General features: G+C 39.8%; 1 protein-coding gene across 1 annotated transcript in view; it reads left to right on the forward strand.

Annotated features, from left to right (window-relative positions):
- Positions 1–14,368, forward strand: part of GALNT5 (polypeptide N-acetylgalactosaminyltransferase 5) — a 39,881-nt gene that overhangs the window by 9,672 nt on the left and 15,841 nt on the right. The window contains exons 2-5 of the mRNA XM_082630298.1: positions 4,740–4,906; positions 6,486–6,605; positions 12,218–12,353; positions 12,971–13,090. Of these exons, the coding sequence (XP_082486424.1) occupies positions 4,740–4,906; positions 6,486–6,605; positions 12,218–12,353; positions 12,971–13,090 (543 nt within the window). The remainder of the gene's footprint in view (positions 1–4,739; positions 4,907–6,485; positions 6,606–12,217; positions 12,354–12,970; positions 13,091–14,368) is intronic.

Consider the following 14,368-nt stretch of genomic DNA (forward strand, 5'->3'; position numbering starts at 1 on the left):
GTGCACCGGCTTATTGCTGTGGCTTCTCTAGTTGCAGAGCACTGGCTCTAGGCATGCGGGCTTCAGTAGTTGTGGCACGTGGGCTCAGTAGTTGTGGCTCGCAGGCTCTAGAGCACAGGCTCAGTAGTTGTGGCACTGGCTTCGTTGCTCCACGGCATGTGGGATCTTCCCGGACCAGGGCTCGAACCCGTGTCCCCTGCATTGGCAGGCAGATTCTTAACCACCGTGCCACCAGGGAAGCCCCCACCTCCTGCTCTTCTCCCTCCCATCCCTACCTCACTCTGACAGCTGCCTGCTCAAAATAGACTATTGTTGAACTGGTGAATATTGATGCTGGTGGCTTATATTTCTAAGCCTGAGTCCAGTAGCTTTGATGGGTAGGCAGTTACCTCAGGAAACACAGCTTCAGCCTTTGGAGTATGAGTGCTGAGTGTGACTGAAAACTTCTAACTTAGTAGTCAGGCAATTCTGACTAAATGTCAGGGCTAGTCTACCCTAGAAAGAACAAAACATAAAAGTAAAAATTTTATATCACTATACCCTCTTATCAGTGAGAGGAAAAGAAGCTTCAATAATTCTAAGGTCTTGCAGAAAAGAATATAATTCTGGACAGAGCTCCTCAGCTAGATGATCTATTCTCTTTCTGATCCTCCCAAAGATACCAGAGCTTGGAGAGGGAAGGCCCCTGAAGGCAGTAGTTGAATTGCAAATAGAAGCTGAGAAAATATTCTACTCGACCTTCTGTTCAAACCTGTGAACACTGAGACTTGACCCACATAGTCCATTTTGACTGTTTTGGAATAAAAATGAAAAATTCATAGACATGAGGGAATATTATCATTTCCTCAATCATCTGATTTAAAACCTTCCTTTTTTGATAGGCTACATACAAATCATGTTAGTGGCTGAGGCTTCAGCACATACAAGCCAAGAAGACAAAACGCATCACTTTCTGAGTCTCTTGGTAAATGATGAGCCCTTGATAGATTTGGATTAAAGGACGGCCTGGGAAAAGGGTAGTGCACGTAGTCAAAATGGGTGCATGTGCTTTTGCATAATCATAGGACCTTGCACGGGTTTTTTACCATGGAACTTACAGAAGTATTTTTATCTCCATTATCTCATCAAATCTTTATAGACATTCGGTGATGAAGGCATTGTAATCTTCATCCTAACAGCGAGGAAACTGAGGTTCTGAAAAGTTATGTGACTTGTCCATAGTCGTGCAGCCAATAAGTATCAGAAAGGTCTCAGTATTTAGTCATCTTCCTCAAGTCCAGAGTGTTTCTCTCCCACACAGTAGTGGACCCACTGTATGCAGGACAGTGGAGCCCCCCACATTAGAATCCCCTTTATTTTTAGTACCTGGACGGACTACAGTAATCTCAGTCTAGACTTCCCCCAAACATACAGGTTATAGGTTGGGTTAATTTTAAAGTATGGCACAAGGCCTGTAGACTCTAAGTACCTCACTTGTGTGATGACTGGGCATATACAATACAAATATGAATTCTTAACCTCAAAAAAGATTACAAACTCAGAAATATCTTGCATTTAACTTAGACTTGACTTGAGCTGCAACTCCTCCCTCCAATATGGCAGAAAGGTTTCCAATGGGCAAACTGGAGAAAAGGAAATTTGCTTCAGCTGGGTTAATGTAGGATAACTTGAAACAGTTTCACCACCTATGGGAAGTAGATGACAGTCCATGTTTAAGAATGATGCAAGAGTTAATAAGGCTGAAAGTCTTTCCAGTCTGACCCACTGTGCCTTTGAACAAAACAAGCATGCTGGGTTTTCTACACACCTGGAAACATGTTTAACCTGTTTAGTAATGCAGGAAACCAGGTACCTATAAATGACATAGTAGCCTAGCATCTCAGCCACCCAAACCAAGACACACTATGAAACTTTGTATTTGAAACCTCTCACATATCTTTCTGTGCCCCTCTTCCCCATCTTTTAATGCCACTCCCTTTTCCAGGCACCAATATGATCTGTATAGCATAATCTTCCACAGGGTCATCTTCAATGTGATTCCTCAAATGCATCTAAAATATATATTTGTCCATAACTGGCAGAGGTATTATTTCCTGGGATAGAAATCCACATTGGATCTAGTGGAATCCTTCATGATCTACCTATATAGACTCCTGATGGGGAAATTAAGGCATCACAACAGATAATGGAGAGCAAAGGAGGAAAGAAGGAGCAGGTATTTGGTGAAGGCAGGTGCCTTCCCCAAACCTCTCAAATCCCTGAGCATTCTTTCAACCTCCAATTTCAGACTGGCTCACATTACCACTTAGAACTTTCTTCTAAAAGAGGCCAAAAAAATCGACTGTTTTATAAGATGAGAAGATTCATCTTCCTGGTTATATAACATGAGTTAGCCTGCTTAGTTGACTCTCCCCCCAATGTATTTTCATTTGTAACTAGATGTTTCTAAAGTCGACCTAACTTTAATAATAAAGCAGCTCTAGGACTTCACAGCTAAGGCCTGTTGATTCAGATGGCTCAGGCAGAATTGGTGCAGCTGACCCTTCCTTTTTATTTTATTTTTTTAACATCTTTATTGGAGTATAATTGTTTTACAATGGTGTGTTAGTTTCTGCTGTGTAACAAAGTGAATCAGTTATACATATACATATATCCCCATATCCCCTCCCTCTTGGGCCTCTCTTCCACCTTCCCTATTCCACCCCTCTAGGTGGTCACAAAGCACCGAGCTGATCTCCCTGTGCTATGCGGCTGCTTCCCACTAGCTAGCTATTTTACATTTAGTAGAGAGAGTGGCATGGACTTATATATACTACCCTTCCTTTTTAGAATTGATTTATTTTTTTCTGGACCAAATGTTGTAAAGAATATTTATGTGTGAAATGTGCATTTCCCATTCATTTACACTACAAAATTAGAGATGAGAGAGTCACAGGAGGTCACTGATGTTTTCTATACTCTTCCTTTCACTCAAGCCAATAAACTCCTCTTAGCTTTACTTCCTCTTTCCCAACTTAGAGCCCAAGATGGAATATTTAACCATACTTCCCCAGTACCTTCAAAATCCTCTACCACTTTCCTTTTTACCTCATTTTCTCTGATGACCTAGATCTGGATTAAACTATTTGTTCACATTCTCATATACATTCTTTCCAGTGAAGGATGTTACATTTGGTAGTTCATTTAACTTCTTAAGCTTCAGTTTGCTCTATTTGAAGAAGAGTATAATAGTATATATTTCAATTAGTTGTTATAAAGTTTGAATTTAACTATGTACATAATAGTATTTTACAACTGCAAAGTGCCATTCTAATGTGTTTTTTTCTATGGCTTTTACTCTTATCTATTTCTTTTTTTCAGACTAAGCACAGTGTAGTTATGTTGTCTGGCAGAAGTACCTGCTCCCACAAAATGCCACATGTACAGCCAGCTGCTTTTATTCTTGTGGACTTAATATTTCCTGAATAGTTATTTCTGGAGCCAAACTGGACCAGAGCTAGAGTCCCAACTCTGCCATTTACTAACAGTCTAATCATGGACTAGACTCCCCATGATTTCAATTATTCTTCTATAAAAAGGGGAAGAGATGCTGTTAGTCTGAGGTTTAAAATGAAATAATGCAGAAGGCTGATAATATTTATTTATGATCACTGTAATTTAACTATCACGTTACTAAGAGTAGCTGCATTAGAAATATGGCAAATACTCTTTGTGAGTTTCCACTGGGTTCCATCCTGTGAAGAGTTACTCAGGTGGGAGATGGAAGAATGTCAGCAGTGAGGCACAATGCACTTCAGGGCATGGAGAAATCCCAAGACCAATTACATCCCACCTGAATACCAACTCCCACTGTAGCCATTGTCTCACTTCCATGCCAGCAAAATTATTTCAACTGTGGCTACCCTGTAGCACAGAGGGTCTCAGCAAAGACCCCTTAAATAGATAGAGAAGCTAGCTATTTAAGAGTTTAATTAGTATAGAATACATATTATCTATATCCATAAATACATTCACATGCAGTGGGAAACAATATTTTCTTTGGCAGTTGGCTGAAGGCCAATTGGGAAGGCAATCATAAGCTACTTGGTAGCATTAGCTGAATTAATGTTAATTAAGTAACATTAAATAAGAGAAAAGGCATGTTCTCTTGTGGTATATAACCTAATTAGGATAGCAATAGCTACCATTTGGTGAATTCCTGTGCCCAGAAACTGTGCTAGACGTTTTATGTGCATTCTCGCTAAGCTGTAAACCTCTGTTCAATAAGAACCATTACCTCACTTTACAGATGAGGAAACTGAGGCACAGAGAGATTAAGTAAAGTATCAATAGACAAATATCTGAGAAATATTGGCTGTGGGCTTCAAAGTAGTGTCTTAACTACCTGCAAAGCCTACGTCATTTCCACTACAGGGTAATGCCTCTACAGGCCATTCTCATGTCTTGCATGTCTAGGCCTCTTATAGCAACAATTGTCCTTTGGTATCCTTCCTCTGCTCTTTTATTTTGTTTATAACTCTCCCCAACAAAAGCACATGAGAAAGTCATCTTATGGATAGATAAATATAAAGATAAAGATATAAATAGATGATGGATGGATGGATGGATAGATAGATAGATAGATGGATAGATAGTGTGAGTGTATGTGTATTTACAGACAATTGCACTCTGTGACTTTTAAAACCACCTTGTGGATCTTGTTGGCACATCTTTTGTGCTCTGCTTGTGTTATGGCCCAGGTGTGCAGAGCAACTTGTACACAATAACCTCCCAACCACCAGTGTCATCATGTGCTTTGTGGATGAGGTGTGGTCCACTCTCCTGAGGTCTGTTCATAGTGTCCTCAACCGCTCTCCTCCGCACCTCATTAAGGAGATTCTGCTGGTGGATGACTTCAGCACCAAAGGTAAGAAAACTACCCCCTGGAAAATCAAACTTTGATATAAGGCAATAGCAGTTTGGATGGAAATTACAAAAATTACAGGATAATTTGATAAACATTTTACAAATGCCAAATCATTTTTTCATGTTGTGCCTTAGAGGCCTAAGTCCAAACGTCTATGGGATACAGAAATTCAGCACAACTATCCAGGGCCTTGTTCAACTAGCCACCGCAGACTTCCCTTTAGCTATGACTTCTCTACCATGTAGAAGTGATTTTCTAACTACAGCTCCTTGAATTTCCAGAGACCATAAGATGTTCTCTACAATTGCATAAATAACTTTTTATGGAACCTAACAAGCAAAGACTCCATAATTAACGGGATGTCTTTCCTACTGATAATAGCTAGAGTTATAGTAAACAATGAAATGGAAGGCCTATGTCCTCTTCTTCAAGAGCAAAGCCTATTATATGTTCAGCTAAGTGTTGAGAAGACAGATTGCCAAAGGGACAAGAAAAATGAGGTTCCAACAGAGTTCAAAGGCAGAATCCACCACTGTCTTTACTTTTGTGTTTATTACAGTGAAGAATCTCTCTCTTTGGAATGTCAAAAAAATTGTGTATGTAAATGGTCCCATGACTGCCAAAGGTCCTAGACCACATTACAAATTCCCAAAATGCAACCCACTTCAGAAAATTTTAGAAAACAGCAAAGAGACAACTATCTTAATAGAGCAGCTTAGCCCTGGTCATGACCCCAAGGACAGGAGCCATTTCCCTCAGCCTCAGAGTACCTACCAGGGTCACACTGAGCTCCAGGAGCAGGGATATACCTAAAGAAAACTGGTTGAAAATTTTAAGAAGTGGTCTCGATAGCATAAACAGAAATAGCATCTAGTTACCAAGCAGATAATAGTCCCTTTAGGAATGACCTATTCGGATTTTGTGGGACCCAAAGCTTCCATGGGGTCCTCTTTAAGAAAAAGAATTCACAATTAGTAGAAAAGTTACCAGCAGAAGTATTCCTAGAAGCCATTCCTACCTGGGATATGTCAATAACTTAATTGCACATAGAAGTAACTGCAAGCTACATAAATATACCCCACAAAACCCCCCAAAAGAGCAAGAGAGCAGATGTGTGATAAAGGGGGTGTCATAGTAGGAAGTGACAGTGGTCTTAGCCAATTGCAGTTACAATATATTTCTTTTGCAAGTTTTTCACTTTGCATACAATGCTTAGACTCTCCCCTAGGTCTTAGAAGGGGCCTTAGCAAGGGGAAAAGGTTGTGCAGAAACCTGAGCTTTATTTATTTCAAGGTGAATTTGTACCTGTCCTGACAAGTCCTCAGAAAAGGCGAGCCTTCCTCTCGGTAACTTGGCTACACTGAAAAGACGGATTCGGGTTTTGGGAAAACGGAGAGCTTAGAGTATTGAACCCAGAGAAAAATTCATCCAAGAAAATGACATCATGGCTCAAAGAATAAAGTTTAGTGACTATAGTAAATGTCATAGTTTTGGGAATTTGATATTGAAGAGGCACTTCTGGTATGGTCCAGATCTCATTAATTAAAGTGTTTCCTTGTCTATCCTTTCCCTGATATAGACTACCTGAAAGATAACTTGGATAAATACATGTCTCAGTTTCCAAAAGTTCGGATTCTTCACCTCAAAGAGAGACATGGCTTAATAAGAGCCAGGCTGGCAGGGGCACAGAATGCAACAGGTAAGAAGCTGCTAACTTTTTGTTTTGGTTACATTTTAATTTTAGTTTGTTTCCCAAATATACAGAAAATTTGAAATAATAATAATACAGTGAACACTCATATATCCATCATTTCATGCCACAAAGTTTTACATGCTTCATCACACACATACACAGACACATACATACATACACTCTTTTTCTGAACTTTTGAAAAGGAATTTACAGACATCATGACACCATATCTCTAAGTACCTCAGTAGACATCTCTGAAGAACAGAGACATTCTCTTACATTAGCACAACTTTCATCATCTAAATATCATCTAATAAATGATCTTTTCAAATTTCCTCATTGCTCCCCCATTTTTTAATAACTGTTTCTCACTTTTGAAATTAGAAATCTAATTCAGTGTCATGAACTCATTTGGTTGCTTGGTCTTCCTAGTCTCTCAGTCTAAAATAGACAAGTCCACATATATTGCTTACTTACCCTTGAGTTGTTTTTTTTTTGAAGAGTACAGTCCATTTACTTCATGCAATTGACCATGTTCAGAAATGTTCTCACTGTTATCTCACAGGATGTTTTTCATGAATACCATATAGAATTCTATTACATAGGTGATGGGAATTGTGGACTTCTTATCACTTCACATCAAGAGACACATGATGTCAGGTCGTCCCAGTGTTGGTGATACTAATTTTAAGCACTTGGTTAAGATGTTGACAGCTAGAGTTTTCCTCAGAGTAGGAAGTAATTTGTGGGTGATACTTTGATCCATGTGAGTATTCTGTTTCCTCACAACATTTATTTTTCACTGCTAACATTCTTTCTTATATTTTAAAATTTCTTATGGAAAGGCGTTTTATTTTAAGTTTAACAATGTGTACATGTCAATCCCAAACTCCCAGTCTATCCCTCCCCCCCTAGCCTTCCCCCTCTGGTAACCATAAGTTCATTCTCTAAGTCTGCCCTCACAACATTTTATCCAATAATCTAGCAGCCATTGATGATCATTGTTTGAATCAATTATTATACTGAGGACTGCAAAACTGTTTTTCTAAATCTCATTCCTTCTTTTATAGATGGCATTCAAATTGTAAAGAAGACATCTTTTTCTTTTTCTCTTTGCCTCTCTCTCCCCCTCTCCCTCTCTCTCTTCCTCCTTTCTAACCCCTTGTTATGCCCCCATCACTATGGATTTATGCCTTAAAAAAGTCAATGTGGGGCTTCCCTGGTGGCGCAGTGGTTGAGAGTCCGCCTGCCGATGCAGGGGGCACAGGCTCATGCCCCTGTCCGGGAAGATCCCACATGCCGTGGAGCGACTGGGCCCGTGAGCCATGGCCGCTGAGCCTGCACGTCCAGAGCCTGTGCTCCGCAATGGGAGAGGCCACAGCAGTGAGAGGCCCGCGTACTGCAAAAAAAAAAAAAAAAAAAAAAAGTCAATGTGTATATTATCAGCACTAGTATTAGTATTCATATTTTTGTGTGTGTGCTCAAATCATCCAAATTTGACCACTAGGCGCCCCTTCAATCCTGTGACTTTTTGACCTGACCCCATCGGTTTTGAGAACTTCAGAATTAATTCTCTCTCCCCTGACTTTTGTCTGCTCTTCCAATTGCCCTCTCTTCTCAAAGAGCAACATGCCTTCTTTTCCTCACCTCTTTTTAGTGTGTGGGTATTAGTGGGTGAATGGGGGAGAAGGTATATCTTTTCTCTCCATAAGTATTCTAAAAATAGCATCAAACATTTTGGTTCATTTTCACATCCTCTCTGGATGCACTTGTACCCCATAATAATAGTTGACCTTATGTACTAGGTACCATTCTACACACTTCCTATACTAATTGACTTAATCCTTACAATAATTCTATGAAGTAGGTACAATCATTTCCCTCATTTTATAGATGAGAATAAGGAGGCACACTGAAGTTGTGACAAGTTCTCCCAGCTAGTAAGTGGTAGAGCCAGGATTAGAACCCAGAAACCTTGACTTTAGAACCTACACTCGTTTCTTCTACAGTTTGTTGCTTCTAGACATTTAGCCACTGCTCTGCCCCATAAGCCATAGCATTGCAGAGCTCCACCAGCTTGGATTCAAGCATTGTCTGATGCCGAATTATCTGCTCACCTGAGTTTCACTGTCTTGCAACTAGACCCCAGATTTGGAACTTTTCTTATCCCATTGGTTTGCTAACAGATTTCTTCTCTGTGTAATGGAAGTTTTAAATTGACAACAAGCACATCACACCAAAATGGGCGTTGTGGTGACAGCTAAGATTCTTAATTATGGACTGAATTTGGAAAAATTTAATGAAATTCTCCACTTGATTTCCTTTGGAAAGTAATTATCCACAAATGATACAAAAATAAAATAGTCAAGAAATAGTCCAAGTGGATAACTTTTGAGCTGAGATCTGTGTGATGAACATTCCCAGGCAAAAGGAACAAGAAATGCAAATGTCTCAATGCAGAAACAAGCTCTGTAGATTCAAATTAAAGAAAGAAGTTTATTATGGCTGATGGGTGCTGACCATGGAGGGAGTGGTAAGAGATGCATTTGGGGAGAAAGGCAAAGGCAGTCTTCTGTAAAGTTTTCTGAGTCACTTAAGAAATGCAGGTGATATTCTTGGTATAATGTGAAGCCAATGAAGGACATTAAAAAGGAGAATAAAATGGTCTGACTTAGATTTTAAAAGCTCATTCTGGCCATTTTGTAGAGAATAGACATTAGGGAAGTCAGAGAGGACGTAGGGAGACCAGTTAGGAGGCTACTGTAGTTGTCCAGGTACCAGACATATACCAGGGCAGATAGAGGGAGTGGTCAGATTTAGAATTACTGTGGACACAGAGCCTACAGGACTTGCCATCAGGTAAGATGTGAAGAGAGTGTTAATATGAGGAGTCAAAAAAAAACCCTAGGGGCTTCACTGGTGGCGGAGTGGTTGAGAGTCCACCTGCCGATGCAGGAGACACAGGTTCGTGCCCTGGTCCGGGAGGATCCCACATGCCGCGGAGCAGCTGGGCCCGTGAGCCATGGCCTCTGAGCCTGCGTGTCCGGAGCCTGTGCTCCGCAACGGGAGAGACCACAGCAGTGAGAGGCCCGCGTACCACAAAAACAAAAAACAAAAAACAAAAAACCCTAGGATTGGAATCTGAACAAGATGGTGGATGGTGGGGCTATGACCAGAGCAACAGGTTTAGGATTGCAACTGAGCTCTGATTTTGTCCATCTCAGTTTGAGATGAAAATAAGACATCTATATAGAGAAAGCTGATGAATACAGGACCAAAATTGTGCTGCTTATAAAAACTGTCTCTCTGCCTGCCTGGAGCACAAGCCCTGCTGGTAATGATCTCCAGAACAGCCCAAATTGTTAGACAGTATCAGAGGCCACCTTCAGAAGGGGTGCGATGAACTTGATCAAAGTTATTGCCATTGGCCTTCTCAGTAACTTGTAGTTACACTATAAAATGATTTCTTTGAATTTAGTAAACCCAAATGTAAAAGTGTAAATTTGTTTCTCAGTCATTCATTAACACCCTTGAACACATTAGCTCAGCCTTAGTTTAGTAACTTTCAAACTCTTTTGACCATGACCCAGGTTAAGAAATGCATGAAGGATTCTAATATCTTCTTTTCTGTTTTATTTATTTTTTTTAGATTCTAGCCAATCCCAATAAATTGTTTTAATGACTCACTAAGGGGGCACAACTATGAAAAACTTCAGCGCTTGCCACTATGCAGCAGAGAGTGACTTCCCAAACTATCACAGAAGGACTTCTTTTCGTTTCCATTTTTTGTGGACACCTTTATAAATGATAGTAAAAATGAATTACCTAAAAAAGAAATGGGGAAAAAATAGCTATATATGCAATTATATATACATACATCCATACACACATATAGATATATACATAATTATATATGTGTGTGTGTATATATAACACACATGTATATGAAATAGACAATAAATTAACCAATTACTCTGGCAAACTGCTATAAAGTTTCAAAATATTTGTTCTCAATTCCTGTCCCTATCTCCCTATAGATGGCAGTGTCTACGCCCCATACTTTGAGCAACATTAGTGGAGGGCTGATGTCTGAGTTTGGAAAGAAGCAGAAATGTCTGTTTGATGAGGTTAATAACAGCTTCATCTAAAGATAAATCCAACTGCCCTGAAATGCACCTGAACACTGTGGAGAGTTTAAGGGAACTCAGGAGGTCCTGTACCAGATTTAGTCAAAGATGTAATTCAGGGACCATTTAAGGATGGCACTGAGCAGGGCTGGCCAGCCTAGTGAGTCCTCCCAAACTCTCCCAGGCATTCCCCTGACCTCACAAGTAGAGCATAGGCAGCAGCCTGCGGTGGATTTGAAGAGTCTCTATAATCAGAGGTCAGCAAAGATACCAGTGTAGAAATCTTCTCTAGAATGCCTGACCAAACAAAGAGATCAAAGATAAGACTCTGAATCCAGAATCTGACAGGCCTTGACAGCTACTGCTTCCTAAAGGCTTACCCTTTAGGATTCAGAGAGGAGGGAAGTGAAGCCACAGGCAAGGTTGAGATCAGATATCCAAGGACATGCAGAAACAGAAGTCGAGTTAGCCACATTTGGTCTCAGAGTAATATCAGGTTCTCTGAGAGTCTGAAAGAGTCTTCTACAAAATAATAAGGCAAAACTGTAACTCTCTGGCTAACTTTTAGTATGTGGACAACAAGTGACATCTAACTTCTGGCCAGCTCTCAGGTCTCCTGAAGAGCAACAGTCTTTCTGTAAATTTCTACAACTTGTTTCTGCTGCAGGGAAGACACGTGATTTCCTCACCATCACTTATAAATCATTCTGTAAAATTAAATGGACAGCAGGTCCACATTCATCAAGGAACTCTAAGCACAATGCTCCAGCACTAATTGGTGCTAGCAGCAGTATCCTAAGTTCTAAGCAGTATCCTAAGCAGTAACCTAAGTATAAGTGGGGGGTCTGTGCTCAACAAGGACAGACAATTTTTCAAATGTACAGTTCACTGTCAAGTACATTCACACTGTTGGGCACCCAACCTCCAGCACTCTTTTCATCTCATGAAACTAAAACTCTATGCCCATTAAACAACTCCCCATTCCCCCCTCTGTAACCCTTTTAAAACTACCTCCTAGTCTTACTAGTTCCCCCACTTTAATTCCTTTTCACTCCTATAATGTGGAGCGATATTTCCTCTTCATTATTCCTAAGGCCAAACTTGGAATCTCAAACTCTTCCTTGTCTTCTGCAAAACAAAGACCCAGTCCTCCACCCCAGAGTTAATGGGACCCACCTTCCTTACAAGGGACAAAAGCAACTAACTTTAATACTAAATATTCCCTTCAGAGCCTTGGCTCCGCATTCTAAGTGGCTGATCAATTTTTTTCCAAACATAAATAATGCTTGCCCCAAGGGACTGCTAGAAACAAAATTTCTTTCATTTCATTATGGAATGAAATTAGAGAGACAAGGAAGAAATTCAGTGAGAAGAAAAGTCTACTGCCTTTAAAACCACATTTCTGGATCAATCCCCAGGACCTTTGAATGTGAAGTACACACATTCAGTGTATTGCATTTTCAAATAATTGTTTTTTTTCTGGCTCTGTAGGTGACGTGTTGACATTCTTAGATTCTCACGTGGAATGTAACGTTGGTTGGTTGGAACCTCTTCTGGAAAGGGTTTATTTAAATAGAAAGAAGGTAGCCTGTCCAGTAATTGAAGTCATCAATGATAAGGATATGAGGTAATATTGTCATATTCCGCAAGATACTTAAGTGAGTTTTAACCAGCAGCAGGAAGTACTGGTCATACTCTTAATATGTACATTTTTGCAAATCTAAGTAATACACAATTTATCTGTTTAAATAAATGGAAATACATGATAGATATCTTGAGATGAAAGCTGATCAATCCAATTGTTTATTTGATCATCACAAATTCTTAACCCTTAATGCCAATAAATACTTATACTCATTGTCCAGGTCTTTCCTCTTTCTATTCAGCTGAACCCCAAAATATTTATTTTCCTTAAGATTAGTTTTTCTTTTTGTGGTATCTATATGTATACATATATATATGTACACATACACACATATATTCCTAAGTGGGTTTTTTTTCCTCAAAAATGGTCAAAACATTATTAAAAGAGAAGTGTAAGTTAAAAGTGAGCAATCCAGCCAGTTAGTCACTGATGCAAATTATACTCATACATTTTATTGAAACGTTGTTAAAAAGTTTGTGATGATCTAAAATCATCTGCGTAGGCACTTGTTTCATTCACTTGCACAAGACATGATGTGGGGTTGATTAAGTGTATGTGTATGATCTCAGGTAGCACTTTGGTTTTTTTTCCTGGACTAGTTACATGACAGTGGACAACTTTCAAAGAGGCATCTTTGTGTGGCCAATGAACTTTGGTTGGAGAACAATTCCTCCAGACGTTGTTGCAAAAAACAAAATTAAAGAAACTGATATAATAAGGTAAGTGTGTGAAACTTAAGATTAGGAAGGCATCATGTATCTTTTTTATAAAGGCATAGGAAGCAATCCCACAAAACAAGTATATGCTGTCCGTCTATAGAACACCAAGAATTACAGTTCTAGCCAATAAATGACCAAAAGCAAAAAAAAATTTTCCTGAGAAGTTAGTTTCCCACAACCAAAACTCACCTTTTCAGTGGGCAATTGCACCCTATCCAGCCCTGAACCAGAGAAATTCACAAACACTACTCCTGTTCTCTGGGATTTGCAAACTAAGAAATATAAGCCACTTAAATGTGCTGCATAAATGCTATATAAACACACATAATATTAAAGTCAACATGAGTAAAAATTAAGAGTAAATAATAGTAATAGAGATATCATTCTAATTCTTTTTGAGTCTAATCCTGTACTTTCTATGGGAGGGGTGCCAAATTCTGTGAATAAATTGAGAAAGAGACACAGAAGCTGGATGCGGATGATAATTGGGGCTTTACTGATGGAGAAACTGCATTGAAGAACACAGCTTAGACCTGAAGCCAAAGTGGCGGGAGCTTCCTAACACTTCCCCCAAAGTCTAGACTTGCAGGACGAGCACTCAGCCAGCCTCAGGCAGAGCAGGGGGAGCCCTGAAGCTTTCCCTGTTGGAGAGAGAACGTGAGTAGACATAAGCCAGCAAGTCCCCAAAGAAAGCCTGAGCCCAGCCTGTACATTGCAGCATCCTTTTCCTGAACTTACCCCTCAGAAAAACACACCTCATGTCTTGCCAGATGTGATGCTTTTCACAATTGATACTCCTAGCAAGCGAAGTAAGAGTATGACCATTTATTAAGCACTGTGCAACCTCTCTATAACCCTAGGAGAGAGGTCGTGGTTTTCCCACTAGAGATAAGGAAATTGAGACTTAAGAGAGTTAAGTAATTTTCCTGGGGATGTACAGCTTGTACAAGAAGAAACTGGGATTCAAACACAGATCTTCCTGGATTTAATAATCTTGCTCTGATCTTACATCTAAAGAAGCTCTTTGCCTTTTTCAGACTCCCATTTTGAGGGTCAATGTAGTGATTGAATTCAGATTATATTCAACATAATGTTAGAAAGGGAATACATTCTGGATAATCTGGAAAGGACATTTGGGATACAGATAGAATATGCACTTAAATCACGGGGAAGGGAGGTAAGTGTGCAGGAGGAATTACTTCACCCTTGAGATTGCTGCACAGCCTAAAAGCAAGGCAGGCTCTCCACACAAACCGCTTTCAGCTGGCTCCGTGGTGA

Source organism: Mesoplodon mirus, assembly GCF_964341445.2.
Source record: "Mesoplodon mirus genome assembly, chromosome: 8".
NCBI lineage: Eukaryota > Metazoa > Chordata > Mammalia > Artiodactyla > Ziphiidae > Mesoplodon > Mesoplodon mirus.